Source organism: Microcaecilia unicolor, chromosome 2 (genome assembly GCF_901765095.1).
Source record: "Microcaecilia unicolor chromosome 2, aMicUni1.1, whole genome shotgun sequence".
Lineage (NCBI taxonomy): Eukaryota > Metazoa > Chordata > Amphibia > Gymnophiona > Siphonopidae > Microcaecilia > Microcaecilia unicolor.
This window is the reverse complement of record NC_044032.1, coordinates 55,466,020-55,481,164: the sequence shown is the minus strand read 5'-3', so window position 1 is coordinate 55,481,164 and position 15,145 is coordinate 55,466,020. Positions and strand designations below refer to the sequence as shown.

The 15,145-nt window shown below is 46.2% G+C and overlaps 1 protein-coding gene across 1 annotated transcript in view; it reads right to left on the bottom strand.

Annotated features, from left to right (window-relative positions):
• DCC (DCC netrin 1 receptor) overlaps positions 1-15,145 on the bottom strand; it is a 1,295,383-nt gene that overhangs the window by 560,019 nt on the left and 720,219 nt on the right. The window contains exon 8 of the mRNA XM_030191909.1: positions 11,970-12,126. Coding sequence (XP_030047769.1) covers positions 11,970-12,126 — 157 coding nt within the window. The remainder of the gene's footprint in view (positions 1-11,969; positions 12,127-15,145) is intronic.

The window sequence follows — 15,145 nt, the reverse complement described above, 5'->3', positions numbered from 1 at the left end:
CGTTCTCCTGAACCCGGCCAAATCGGTATAATCGAAAGCCGATTTTGGCCGGGTTCAACTGCTTTCCGTCATGGAGCCGGCGAAACATCAAGGGGGCGTGTCGGCAGGGTACTGAAGGCGGGACGGAGGGGGGCGGGGCGTGCTCATGAGATGGCCGCATTTCGCTGGCTTTACTTGGTCCCTATTTTTTCATGACCAAGCTTCAAAAAGGTGCCCCAACTGACCAAATGACCACCAGAGGGAATCGGGGATGACCTCCCCTTACTCCCCCTGTGGTCACCAACCCCCTCCCACCTCCAAAAAAAACAAAAAAAAATGTTTTTTGACAGCCTCTATGCCAGCCTGAAATGTCATACCCAGCTCCCTGACAGCAGTATGCAAGTCCCTGGAGCAGTTTGTAGTAAGTGCAGTGCGCTTCAGACAGGTGGACCCAGGCCAATCCCCCCCTACCTGTTCCACTTGTGGTGGTAAATGGGAGCCCTCCAAAACCCACCTAAAACCCCCTGTACCCACATGTAGGTGCCCCCTTCACCCCTTAGGGCTATGGTAATGGTGTAGAGTTGTGGGGAGTGGGTTTGGGGGGGTTGGGGGGCTAAACAGCCAAGGGAAGGGAGCTATGCACCTGGGAGCTATTTTTATTTTATTTTTTAATTTTTAGAAGTGCCCCCTAGGGTGCCCAGTTGGTGTCCTGGCATGTCAGGGGGACCAGTGCACTATAAATGCTGGCTCCTCCCATGACCAAATGCCTTCAATTTCGCCGGGTTTGAGATCGCCAGCATTTTTTTCCATTATGGCCAAAAACCGAGGCCGGCCATCTCAACCCCGGCGAACTCTGACATTTTGCTGGGCCCAACCGTATTAATGAAGAAAAAGATGGCCGACCATCTTTTTCGAAAATACGGTTGGCTCCGCCTGCTTGCAGCGCCGGAGATGGCTGGCCAGCTATTTCGCCGGCGCCTTTCGATTATGCCCCTCTATGGGGCTTGGATGTTCATTTCAATTCAGTTTGGCTGTGTTCACAGTGACTTTTTTGGGGGGGCTTACATTTGTTAGATTCTAACAATTTCCATATATTAGTACAAACTTCAGTAATCAGTGTAAGCACAACTGTTTACTGGTTGCTTCTCCCAGAAGCATGTGACTCGGTATCTTCAAGTGCTGCATTGCCTTCCTCTTGGGCAGCATATTTTGTTTCAGATTAAGATCTGTATACTCAGTTTTTGATCACTCTTTTGTGATAGATCAAATTGTTTGAGGGTGTTTCTTGATTTCTCTGAACCCACACCAGTGCTTCAATCAACAGGACTAATTAAGACTCTGCTTAACACAAGGCTATCTGTACTTCAGGAAGCAGGTGAAAGCTTGGCTCTTCAACCAGGCCTTTAATGGAAGAAGTAACTAACTTGTTAGTCTCATTCACATACATACACACACACACACACACACACACACACACGCACGCACACACACACACACACACACACACACACACAGAGTACAGACCTGTGGTGAAGAGGTGCTGAAAGGAGAGCTGCTGTACCCTGTGGCTGCTGAACAATGCAGAGGGGAGGGGGCCCCCCTGCAGGAGGGCCCCAGGCTGAAAGGCCTAGCACACTTGGAGCTGAGAAACACTATGAAGGGGAGGCTTCCTCCACCCAAGCCCCAAGCATGCAACCAGGAGAACCAGGAGAGCCCAGGCCTGTGGACGGAGGAAGGACCAGAGCCCAGCAGCGCTTGCTGAGGAGCCAGCTCACCCTGACTGTAAGTCCTGGCCATAACATTCCTAAGCTGGGTGAAGAACAGGGGGCAAGAAGGCAGGGCCCGGGTTCCAGAGCAGGGTTCTCTGCATCCAGTATCAGAGGAGAGGTGGTGGAAGAGAATAGCGGAGAGTCTGAAGAGGACGTTAGTGAGGAAGAAGAGGAGGAGAAGGAATCCAGGCCTAGGGCCTGGCAGAAGAAAGAGGCCCAGCATATGACTCCTGAAGAGGTAATTAGATCAGTGAAGAAAATGAATCGAGTAGAAGGTGAAATAGAGGTACTGAGGAAGCGGCTGAAGCTAGCAAAAACTATGTGTAACCTGGCTTCCACTGGCCCACGAGACAAGTATGTTAAGGGAGTTGAAGCACTCCAGAAGCGGCTTACAGCAAAACAAAGGCAGCTGCAAAAACTAAAGAACTGCAGAGATAATCCCCTTCGTGAGGTTTTCCTGAACAGGGAACGCATGCAGCAGACCCAGACGCAGTCCCAGATCCAGCAGGAAGCAGAACCCAGAGACACACAGGACTCCGTGGTTCCAGACACCCCAGAGGCTATGCTGGAAGGGACAGCAGGGGAAGAGAAACAGCAGCAGCCAGAAGGAGGGAAAGACAAGACTGACACAAATAATTCCCAGTTATCACCAGTATTTTATTTCCTACAGGATTCCCAAGAGCTAGGTGCTCCATCCACTTACCAGCCTTGTAGAACAGAGGCTCCTAGTCCAGTTGTGGCAGGTACTGTGGATAAGGAGGGGCTCCAGCACTGCATGCAGCAAGAGAGCCTGGCAAGTTTGGAACACAAAAGAGCTATGAAACTGAAAAAAATTCAAAAACGTCCCTTATACTTAGAGAGCTGGCAGGGCATAGCCGAACCCACAGAGAAGAGCTCAGGTTTGCTGGGAGAGACAGAGAAGAAAGACAGCCTGGAGAATCAGAACAGTTTGAATGCTGAGGAGAATCAGAACAGTTTGAATGCTGAGGTAGGAGAAGAATCACTACACACTGAGCAAGTACAGAAGTTACCAGGAACAACGGGAGGGAAAGTAGAGCAAAAACAAGGGGTTTTGCAGATGGAGACAGAGACTAAAGAGGATGGGAAAGTACAGGAATGGAGTAGTGGAGTACTACAAGAGATGGAAGAAGCTGAGAGCAAATATGGTGGACAGAGGGCGGGAACATCGTGGGAACACCACAGTCACTCATGGACAGAATTGATAGGGCAGACCTCTGAGCAGGGCTGTCCAAGAGCTGCCATCCAATCTCAATCAGAAGTGCTGATGACATCATGGGGGAAGCTCAGTGACAGGCAGGGGCTCCCAATAGATTCTGCCACGCAGAAACAAGAAGAAAGAGCAGAAGGGAGCTTCTCAGAAACTCATGCCCATCAAAGCAGGAGTCCCAGAAAGGAGAGAGAGAATTGTGGAGAGTGTCAGCTGCACCAGGAGGCGGAGCCAAGACCCAGATCGAGTGAGACAGGGCATGGAGGAGAGTGTCAGCTGCACCAGGAGGTGGAGCCAAGACCCAGATTGAGTAAGACATTGCCAGATACAGAGAGAGTACATGAAGGAGAGTGTCAGTTGCACCAGGGGGCGGAGCCAAGTCCCAGACCCAGTAAGACAGAGCATGGAGGAGAGTGTCAGCTGCACCAGGAGGCAGAGCCAAGACCCAGACTGAGTAAGACAGTGCCAGATACAGAGAGAGTACATGAAGGAGAGTGTCAGCTGCACCAGGAGGCGGAGCCAAGACTCAGACTGAGTATGACAGTGTCAGAAACAGAGAAAGTGCATGGAGGAGAGTGTCAGCTACAAGAGGAGACAGATCCCAGACCTGGTCTGAGTGGGACAGTTGCAGAGCAAGGGAACGAGTGCTGGTTGGGAACAGCAGCAACTGGCAAAGGACTGGAAGTAGAATATTGCAGAGGGGGAAGAGACAGAAACAGCACAAGTGAACTGAACATAGTGGGGTTAGTGGACATGGGAGAGGAGGGAGGGGAAGAGAGGGGGAGGGGAGGAAGGCAGGAAGGGAGTGGGGAAGGGGGGAGCATACTGGTATCAGCCCCTTTATCCTTTGCAGCAGTAGTACGGGGAGGAGGGGCAGAGACAGGGAAGGAGGAGGGGAGGCAGGAGTCAGACATGGAGACAAGGGGAAATCCATTTTCTGGTCCGTTGCGGGGTCCCGGGAGCGGTGTTACCCCAAAACGTCGAAATGTTGTCCAGCTGCGTTGGGTGGGCACAGGGGTAGCACCACCTAGAGAGGTTGTTTTAAGAATGGTATTCTCCCTTGGCTTTATCCCTGAAGATTTGTATGCATGCATACACCCTGTGGGAATCCCTGAATATGATATTAGTTTCTTAACAGGGCGAGGTTTGGACCTGTTTTGGGAAAAGTACACAGAGGTGCAGCATCAGGGTAGATGGGTGGATTTTAAGGCTGTCCCCATCAGTAGACAGGACGCAGTCCAGATTACCATTTTGGTACGTAATGAATCTCTTATGGCTGCAGACCTGTCATACTGGTTGGGACGGTATGCCGAAATTAGGACCCCATTAAGCAAAATACCAGACCAGAGTCGTGTGTGGGCGGGGGGGTGGAGTGCCCTTGTAAAATTAAAACAGGCAGGCTATGTCACCCAACATATACCTTCAGCCGCATACATTGGAAGGGATCGAATTCAATGCTTTTATGCAGGACAACCCAGACAGTGCTACAGGTGCGGATCTTTCCGTCACTTAAGCATGTCATGTACAGTGTTAAAGTGCTCGCGATGTGGTAGTACAGATCATGACACCAGCGACTGCACTACCATACGCTGTAACCTGTGTGGAGGCTTGGGGCACCCTTTTAGCAAGTGCCCACAAGCATCGCACAATCAGGTAGAGGAAGAGAGGAGGGGGGAGGAAGGGGCACAAGCAGAAACTACAAGGATACAAGGACAGAAGCGGGAAGCATTAAAGGGATTAATGGATAAATCAAATACCACTATTCATACAGAGGCAGGCACTAAGGGAAAGGGAAAGGGGGAGAAAAGGGCATCAGGTTTGGATCACATTCAAAGAAGGGGTATTGGTGAAAGGATGGAAGAAGGAGGTGGGGAGAAGGGGGGAGAAGAAGGGGAAGCATGGACCCTGGTAGGGAAACATGGAGGGAAGGGGGGTCGGAGGAAGGAGGGGAGGGGGCTAGCCCGAGCGGGGAGAACAGATATTCTGGAGAAGAGCCAGAGTAATCGATATGCAGTGTTTCAGGTTTCAGGTGAAGGAGAGGGTGATCTTGAGATGAATCCACCCCAAAGGGAGGTTTTGGAGGAGAAGAGGAGGGAGGGGAGGGGAGCAAGGAATGAATCATCTGAAAGACTTAACAGAGAGGAGCCAGCAGTGTTACCCCCCAGTCTAACATCACATCCTACTAGTTTAACGAAGGGCCTCATGCAGGAAATAGAGGAGGGTAAGGAAGGGATGAAAGGGGAAAGGGCTGGTCCAGAGGAAACCAAGAAAAAAAAGGGTAGAAAGAAAGCCGGGGAAGATGACTCAGAGTGGGAGGATTTGGAATTAGAAGAAATTATAGAGGATCCTGAAGAAATGATGGGGGCAGGAATATCTGTGAAGAGGGATTGCGGTGAAGAGATGAGGAGGGGTAAGAAATTTAAGAAATAAACCATGGCTGCCTTGTCCTTAATCTTTGCAACTCTGAATGTAGCCAGCATAAAGGCAGAGAGAACTAGACTTGTCGCCTTTAGCGATTTGACCCAGTGCAAGGTAGACTGCATCCTGTTGCAGGAGACTCATTTGGATTCTTTGCAGCTCCTGCACCGGGCCAAGAGAGATTGGAAAGGGGGGCCCTCATTCTGGTCTCTGGCCAAAGAAAGATGCGCAGGGGTGGCTATTCTTTTTGCCACCCGAGAAGTGGAGATTACGAGGGAAATAGAGGTGGAGATAGGGAGGTGTGTTGTCTTAGACGTTTTCATTAGAGGGGTAGCAGTGCGAATCATTAACTTTTATGGGCCCCAGATTAGTTGGGAACGCAAGCAGCTGTTGCTCCGGGTGAAACCGTATTTATATACAAGCAAATTGGTGGTATTTGGAGGAGACTTTAATATGGTCTTACAGCAAGCAGATAGAAAGGGGTCCAGGCGTCAGGTGGGTTATGACAGCCTCCAGCTGGCAGCAATTGTAAAACAGGCAAGACTGGAGGTGGCGGGAGGGAAGGGGTTCACTTTTAGAAGGGGAGACACGGAGAGCCGTATTGACTGGCTCTTTGTAGGCGGGTTGGCTAAGTTTCAGGGGCAGCCGAATAGATGGACGGAATATTCAGATCATGCCTTAGTTTCCACAGTCTTAACAATATGCGAAGGGGCGCAGAAAGGCCCAGGATTTTGGAAACTGAGTGCAAAGTTATTAGAAGTAGAGGAAAACAGACAAATATTTGAGGGTTTTTTAGCAGACCAAGAAACACTATGGGAGGTGATGGATGATAAGGGAGCCTGGTGGGACATGGTAAAGGGGCGAGTCAAGGCCCTTTTCCGGTCCCTAGCCAGGAAGCAGAGTCTGGGGTTACAGGCACAGTGCTGTCGTCTTCGTAAGCAATTGGACCACGCGGTCTCCAACCATCTAGAGAAGGGAGAGATAGAAGCTTTGCAGGCCCAGTTGAGGCTGTTGCAATATGATCGATACGCTGCTTTGCTTCTGGAAAGGGAATATGGGCATCGGTATTCCCCGGATCCTTTCCAGAATTGCAAGGTAGCAGTAGGACACAAGGTCATTTATGCTATGAGAGATGAAGCAGGGCAGCGATTGACGAACCAACGTTCAATCGAGGCCAGGGTCATTCGGTTTTACACCCAATTGTGGGGGAAAGAGAGCTTGGTTTCTAACTTCATGCTATCATACGTGCAGAGTGCCCCAGGCTTGGAAAAGGTTTCGGAGGGGGAGATGGAACAACTGCTTAGGCCCATTACCACAGGAGAGGTAGATGATGCTATTGATACGCTATCAGCACGTACAACTCCGGGTCCCGATGGGCTGACCCCAGAGTTCTACAAAAAATTCCGTGTGGTCCTGATTCCAGTGTTAGCTGCAATTTTTAATAATTGTTTGCAGAACGGGCGTTTGGCCCCTTCACAGCAGTGTTCTATTTTGGTTCTCCTCGCAAAGAAGGGAAATCTGGAACTTATCGAGAACTGGAGACCCATAAGTCTTCTGAATGTAGATAGGAAAATAATGGCCAGGATTATTTACAACCGCCTGGCTGGGGCAGTGGGTGGTCTCTTGTCCTCAGCACAGTTTTGCTCGGTGAAGGGGAAAGGGGCAGTGGAAGCAGTTTGTACCATCCGTGAAATAGTGGAAAGGAGTCAAGGTGGGACAAAGGGAAAGTATTTGCTGACCCTTGATCAGTCTAAGGCTTTTGACAGGGTGTCCCAGGAGTACCTATGGCTAGTGCTTCGGTGCTATGGGATACCCGACCAGTTTATAGGGTGGATCCAGACTTTGTATCGCAATGCAAGGAGTAGCACTCTAATAAATGGTTGGGTGGGCAAGAGCTTTGCAGTGAGGTCAGGGGTACGGCAGGGGTGTCCCCTCAGCCCCTTGCTGTACGTCCTTTCCTTAGATCCTTTCCTCAGAAGGTTGAGTGGAGGGTTTAGCGGTCAACTAGAGGGCATCTCTTTGGGTTCACACACATGGCGATGTGTCGCCTACGCAGATGATGTCACAGTAGTAATCAGTAGCAAGGAGGAAGCCGAGCGAGTTCAGACCTGGATGGCAGAATACACACAGGCTGCGGGGGCCCAGATAAACCAGGATAAGAGCTCCGCAATTTGGGTAGGACAGGGCAGACCAGCTTTCAAACTTCCCAGTCAGTACCCAGTAGCAAGGGATGAAGTACGGATCCTGGGTCTCTGGGTAGGCAGACAGGACTATGATACGATCAACTGGGAGAAGGGGCTGGGGAGAGTCGAGGAAAGGGTGGCCCAGTGGAAATCATATAAGTTGCGGTTTGTGGAAAAACTGCATGTCATTAAGACCTATCTGATACCCCTTCTCCTGTTCATATCCAAGGTCTGTTTACTGCCTATATCGTTACATGCCAGAGTATACAGCTTGTTTTTCCAACAGCTATGGGGGAACAGGATGAATATTATCCGGAGGGAGGTGACCTATTTGCCCAAAAGGGAGGGGGGGTTGGGAATGGTCAACCCTGTGGTACATTTTAGTTGTTTCTTTTTCCAACAAAATCTGGGAGGGGTCTTGCGGGAAGGGAGGCCGGCTTGGGCAGACTGCATGGCCTCCTGGCTTCAGCGGTACTTGAGGGATTGGGTGAGGGGAGGTCAGGCAATGCCCCTGCGAGGGAAGGCGGGATACTTGCCACAGTACATCTCACCTCTGTTGAGATTGGTGAAGAGATGGGGTATCACAGTACAGGAAATCCAGAAGGAGGACAGGAGGCAGCTACAACACCGCATTATTCAGACACACTTTTCAACACGTCTAGCCTTGAGGGACTGCCCAGGTCCACTACAGGAGGAAGGTCTGGCTTTCCTCAATTCATCACGCCTCCCCCGGAAGATTGCGGACATGGCCTGGCTGACTTTCCACAGCCGGCTTTATGTTCGAGCTAACATGAAAAATAGAAACAGCAATGATCGTAAGTGCCCGAGGGGGGAGTGCGTGACGGAGGATGAAACAATGGACCACTTCCTCCTCAAGTGCCCGTTCAATCAACAAGTCTGTCAGGCAGTAGCCCGCCAATTAGGGATTCCTTTCTTCCACCAGCTATCTTATGCAGAATGGGCCTATGGAGGGTTTCCAAAAGGAAAGGGGTGGTGTAGGGAGACACTGTATATCATCGCTGCAGCCCTTTGTTACTTCCTGTGGCAGGCACGCTGCCAAGCTTCATTATATCGGAAGTGGCTGTCTGTACAGGAGGTGGCAGGGGATGTGGTACATTTTGTCCAGCAGCTGGCAGTGAGGGAGAAGGAGCATTGTTCTGGACTACAGTGGGCAAGGCATTGGAGGGGTTTTTCGTTTCAGCCTCCCTGAGTGGGAGGGTTTGTTGAGGGGCGGGGGTATTGGCCAGTAAGGTTTTATTTATGTATTAGTTAGCGGGTTTTATTGCTTGTTTTATCGCTTGTTTGTATGCTTGGTTTGTCTTGTTGCAAGTTTCAATAAAGACAATATGACACACACACACACACACACAGAGGAGACAACTTTTCAAAATTATTGGGGTTGCTAAGCCCAATGGAAATAACCCCTCCCTGGACCCATACAAGGAATTTTTCTCAATATTGGGGGTGCTCAAGCACCCACAGCACCCACAGAGTTGGCTCCTATGCGCACGTGCACACACACACACACACACACAAGGAGTGAGTCCAGCTGCACATACTGCTGCAGGACATGTTTATCCACTCCTACCCTAGCTGAGATAATATTTAACCATCTCTCTGACCTCATGTGAAACTTTCTTTAAACCAGTCACCTTACTTTCTAAGTAAGTAGTATACTATGCTATGCTATACTTTGTGTTGTTATTTAAATATTTTTACTGCTGTATTTGCCTATTGCTCATGTTCGACCTATTCTTACTGTACACCACCTTGAGTGAATTCCTTCAAAAAGGCAGTAAATAAATCCCAATAAATAAATAAATACTTTATTTTGCATTCCTACAATGAGGGTTTCCAGGTTGCTTAAAACCAGTGGCGTAGGAAGGGGGGGGTGGTCCGCCCCGGTGCACGCCTCTAGGGGGTGTCGGCTCTGCGCTGGTGCACTGCCCTCTCTGCCCCGGAACAGGTTATTTCCTGTTCCGGGACAGAGAGAGCAGTGAACCAGCGTGGAGCCGACACACCACAGCAACGTGCAGTTGGGGCGGATCGGCCCTCCCGCCCGTCCCTCGCCGCAGGTATGCGCTCCGGGGGGGGGGGAGGTATGCGCTCCGGGGGGGGTGCACTCCAGCGGGAGGAGGGTGCGCAACGGCGACCCGCCCCGGGTGTCAGCTCCCCTCGCTACGGCTCTGCCTAAAACCTTTGCGGCTTCTGTAGCAGTAACTTTGTGGTGGAAATTACTTCCTCATATTTACATTCTGAGTCTAATTTTATGGGATTTTGGAAACAAAATGGACATCCTGGTTGTTTCTGTGGGAGTATGGTGAAGTTGATTGAAGATGAGACGTTCTCTGGTATTAGCTGTTTTGTTTTAGCTTTTAGTTTGATTGGTTTATTACATGTTTGTTGTTGGTGTGGATACATAGTTTGAATGAATGTTAATTGATTTTATTTAGTGTTATATATATTTCTAATTTGCGCACTGCCTAGGTCTTTGCATTGTAGTGTATAAGTAATTTGTAGATTTGGGTAAATTAGCTGATTTCCTCAGACAAAATGATAACTGTTCTAATATCAATTCTTAGTCAGACTAAAAATACATCATGAAAATCATAGACTTCTATCTTTTTTTTTTAGGTGTGCAATTATATGTAAATAAGTTAGGTCTATACTGAAAATAATGGAGCTCCTCACAAAATTGTAGATAATCTAGATTTTATTTTAATGGCAACTTTTATCATCAAAGACATGCCATAAAGATTCTAATTTTGAACAAACTTCTTTTCTTCTATATGGATAGGCAATATTAAAAAAAAGTTAGCTTTTTTCCAATTTGTACTTCAGGAAAGAAAGCCATACATCAGGCTTAAGACTGAAGGGGAATTGTGCAGTGGCATATTGGTTGATGCCATTTTGAAATCTATGTACTTGCTGCAGAAGGAATATCCTTCTATTTTGGTATCCTCCCTGGATTATCCTCACTTCATTTTGCTTACGTCTCACAGTTTCATGAGGTTTTTTCCTCCTTTTTTTTGGTTATTTGTTTTTTAGAAGAAAATCTACACTAACAAAATATAGATTTGGAGAGGTTGGGACACAAAGGAGTACATTTTATAAATGGCACCCAAATTTGGGCGCCAAAAAAAAAGATTGTTAAGCACTATTCATAAACGACACTCAAAGTTGCGCGCCATTTACAGAACAGAGCCTAGCGCCAGGATCAGCACACAATTTTAGACATGTGGATTTATACCAACTGAAACCTGTGTAAATTAGGTGCAGATCCCCCAAATTCTATAATACTGTATATATCTTTAGTGAATGCCCCGACCCACCCATGCTTCTCCCATGGCAACACCCCCTTTTAAGTTGTGTGCTAAAAGATTTATGCACGCATCTTTATAGAATAGTGCTTAGCAAGATGCATGTGTAATTCTAAATTGTTGCTAATTAGCATCAATAACTTACTGATAGCGCCCAATTATTGCCAATTAACTGCTTATTTGTCAATTAAGTTGTGTATAGAATATGCCTGATGCGTGCCAAATGTTGATGCCATATATAAAATTGGGGGGAAATTTCTCAAACAAAAAGATCCTGATGTAGAAAGGCCATGTGTCACAAAGGGGCCCTTTTACTAAGCCACATCAGTGTTTACGCACGCCCAATGCACACCAAAATGGAGTTACCACCCCGGCTACTACGTGGCTCTTGCAGTAATTTCATTTTTGGCGCACGTCCGAGACGCACGTCTGAAAAAAAATTTTTTGGATGCGCAACAAGTGGCATTTGACATGCGTAAGTCATTACCACTCGGTTACTGATTGAGTCTTTACCGCTAGGTCAACGGCTGGCAGTAAATTCTCAGACCCAAATGGACGCACGCTAATGATTAGTGCCTGCTAAATGCTAGAGACACCCTTATGACTATATGGTTGCCGTTATCGTCTAGTGCATGCTTATTTTTAGGGCCTGCTAAAAACACTAGCACACCTTTGTAAAAGGCCCACATAATAAATCAAACTTCCTATGTAACATGTTTGTCTGTCTTCCAGATTGTCTCTTATATGTTAACAATACAGAAATAAGTAATTGTAGTAATAGTAATAGTAGTAGTAGTAGTAACTTTTGGGTTAATTTTCAGCAATGATCTATCCATGTAGGTTAAAGTCGAACATTTGCTCAAAACCAGCCATAAAAAAAAATAGCTACATAGATTTCTTGATCAGCAGCTTTTTGAAATTTGGCCCCCTGAAATATGTACATTAGATTGAAAGGCTATTAAATGTGTTATTCGCAAATAAAGAAAATCAGACCATTGTATATAGTAATGCTGGTCACACGATTTGGAACTGTGTAATTAATATGATAGGCTCACTGTATTCTTTCACCTACCTGTTGATTCCTTCCCTGGAGAAGAAGACTGTATATGCTTGAATATTCCCTTTTGATTCTGCAGGAGGGCGCCAGCTGAGACGTACAAATCGACTGGAAACTAACACAGGGACCACATCTCGGGGAGCAGAGGGGAGGACACTGGAGCTTGGGATAGCTGAAGGGGAAGGAGAGTAAACAATCAGATAGTGCGGTGAAGCTACACGAGTTAGATGGCTGGAAGGAAATATGACTGATGTATTAAAACAGAGGGTCAATTGGAACATGGATCAAATGAAAGGGGCAAAACACACATTTGTTGACAAAAAATATTTCCATATAAATGACATTAACATATCTATCTATCTATCGATCGATCGATAGATATATAGATATAGAAATAGATAGATATGCATTTGTTTGATTGATAGTAGTATATTTACACAATCAATTGAAAATGTAAAGCTTGTCTAAAACCTCAAAATAACTAGTCTCCTAGGGTCCTTTTATTAAGGTGCACTGAAAAATGGCCTGCGGTAGTGTAGACGTGTATTTTGGGCATGCGCAGAATTATTTTTTAGTGCACCTACAAAACAATGTTTTTTTGTTTTGCCGAAAATGGACGTGCGACAAAATTAAAATTGCCGCACATCCATTTTGGGTCTGAGACCTTACCGCAAGCCATTGACCTAGCGGTAAGGTTTTGTGCAGTAACCGGGCAGTAATGGTCTACGCGCATCAAATTCCACTTGACGTGCATAGCTGCCGCGCATCAGAAAATAAAAAATATTTTTCAGACACCCGCAGCGGATGCATGCCAAAATTGAAATTAACGCAAAGGCCACGTGGTAACTCCAATTGGCGTGTGTTGGGCGCACGTAGGTGCCTATACAGCTTAGTAAAGGGGACCCCAAGTTCCTTAATGAGACCAACAGATTTATTATAACTAGTGTTTATCCAATCTAATGGAGATATTAATTTCTTAAAAGCAAGTCTATCTTTTATTTTAATTTAGACAATTAAAACCTTAAGGGCCCTCTTACTAAATCGTGCTTGACATGGTAGCATTTTTAGCACACGCTAAAAATTAGCACGCGCTAATGACAGAGACACCTATAGGAATATATGGGTGTCTCTAGCGTTAGTGCACGCTAATTTTTAGTGTGTGCTAAAAACAATAGAGCACCTTAGTAAACAGGGCTGAAGTGATTTATCTACTAAAGTGTGAAATGACTTTAGAAGTGAAAAAAAGTGCAGACTACGTGGAAGTGCACAGAAATGCCGAATTTCAGGTATTTTTGTGCTTATTTTGCAAGAGCAGTTTTGGGAAGTCACATCACAAAAGGTCACCTCACAGTACTGAACATTCATGCAAAGTTTGATTTGTGCAAAAGTTTATTTAAATTTTGGATTCATAAGCTGCAGTGGTGCAAATTCATAGAGAACTGTTTATTAATGCCCAAAACTGCAAAACTGAAGGTAGAAATGGGCCCTTTTGTACAAGAAAGATAGCTACACATCTGAAGGTGTAGTTAGTTTTCCTCAGGTCAACAAAAATGAAAAAAAAAATACTCCATTCAATGGCATCAAAATACTATGCTAAACTATACTGGTACTATCCCACTTATAACAAGTGTGGAATCAAAGTGAGTAACATGGCTCAAATCCAGGGGTTTTCAATCCATTCCTTAGGACACACCCAAATCAGGTTTTCAGGACACCCACAATGAATATGCATGAAAGAGATTTACATACAATGGAGGTAGTGCATGTAAAGTTATCTCATGCATATTCACTGTGGATATCTTGAAAACCTGACTGGCAGGGCATGTCATGAAGACTTGGTTGAGAACCCCTGCTCAAATCAGAGAACCCCAGGGTCATATCATCCTTGGTGTACAGTTGCCACACAATCCCCCACCAGCCCTGGCACTGGGCATAAATATAAAAATCAAGCCGTTCAAAAGTCACACCTCTTTTAGGCCCTACCCCTTCATGTAACTTAGGGGCCCTTATACTAAGGTGCGCCAAAAAATGGCCTGCGCTGGTGTAGGTGTATGCTTTCCATGAACGCAAGCCCATTTTTCAGCATACTTGCAAAAAAAGGCCTTTTTTGTGGCTAAAAATGGACATGCAAAGAAAACAAAAATGTCAACATTCTACTTGCTACATAAAAATCTATTATAAAAAGTAGACCGATACACATATATAAAAAACAAAGAAATAATTTATTCAAACCAAGATAAAAACAATACCCGACGTGGCCATGTTTCGCCCTCAGGCTGCGTCAGGGGTAAAACTACAAGTAAAAACATAAAAATAATAATAACATCATCTTACCGCTGGGTAAGCACCACGCAGTAGAATATTTCTACCGCATGTTTTGAATGTGTGTCAAATATGGAATTACCACCCAGGGAATGCGGTAGCTAGGTCGTAGTTCCAATTCGATGCACGTTGAATGCGCATAGACGCCTATGCGCCTTAGTAAAAGGGCCCCTTAATGTCAAAGCAAATTTTGTCCCTTTATCTCTCTTGGATGCCAGCTTACCCCAGATCTTCATGGGATGCTAAAATAAAAAGCATCCCCAGTTGCTCCTGTTCTACTGACAGCTGCATCCAGTATGTTGCAGTCTCATCCCTAGGGGTGCTATTGCCTTATTACTTCTAGATGTAATTCCCCATTATCCCCCACATTCTATATAGCGTGACTTAAGTTGCATGGGCAAATCTGGTCATAGTCTGGATTTGCACATGCAACTTACTTAGTTAACAAGAAAATCAATGCAGATAATTGCCAATTAGCAAGCAATTATTGACACTAATTGGTATACATTAGAATTTACATGCACATCTGTAAGCTTATTCTGTAACGTGATGCACACAAATTCTAAGTCACATAGTTAAAAAGGAGGCATTGCAGTGTGCATTTCTAAAATCTATGCGTGTTGCACCCAGTCCACACCTAATTTAAGCATCGGCTTTACACCATGTTTTACTTGGCGTAACTGCCCATGACTAAACAGTCATGTGGAAAAGTGCTTGGTGTATTCTATAAACCATACATAAATTTAGGCATATTCTCCCAGGTACATATCTCACCACTGCTCCCTTATCTTGTCTGCTGAGCCCTCCAAAACCCACTACCTCCAACTGTACACCACTACAGTAGTCCTTATGGGTGAAGGGGGCACCTA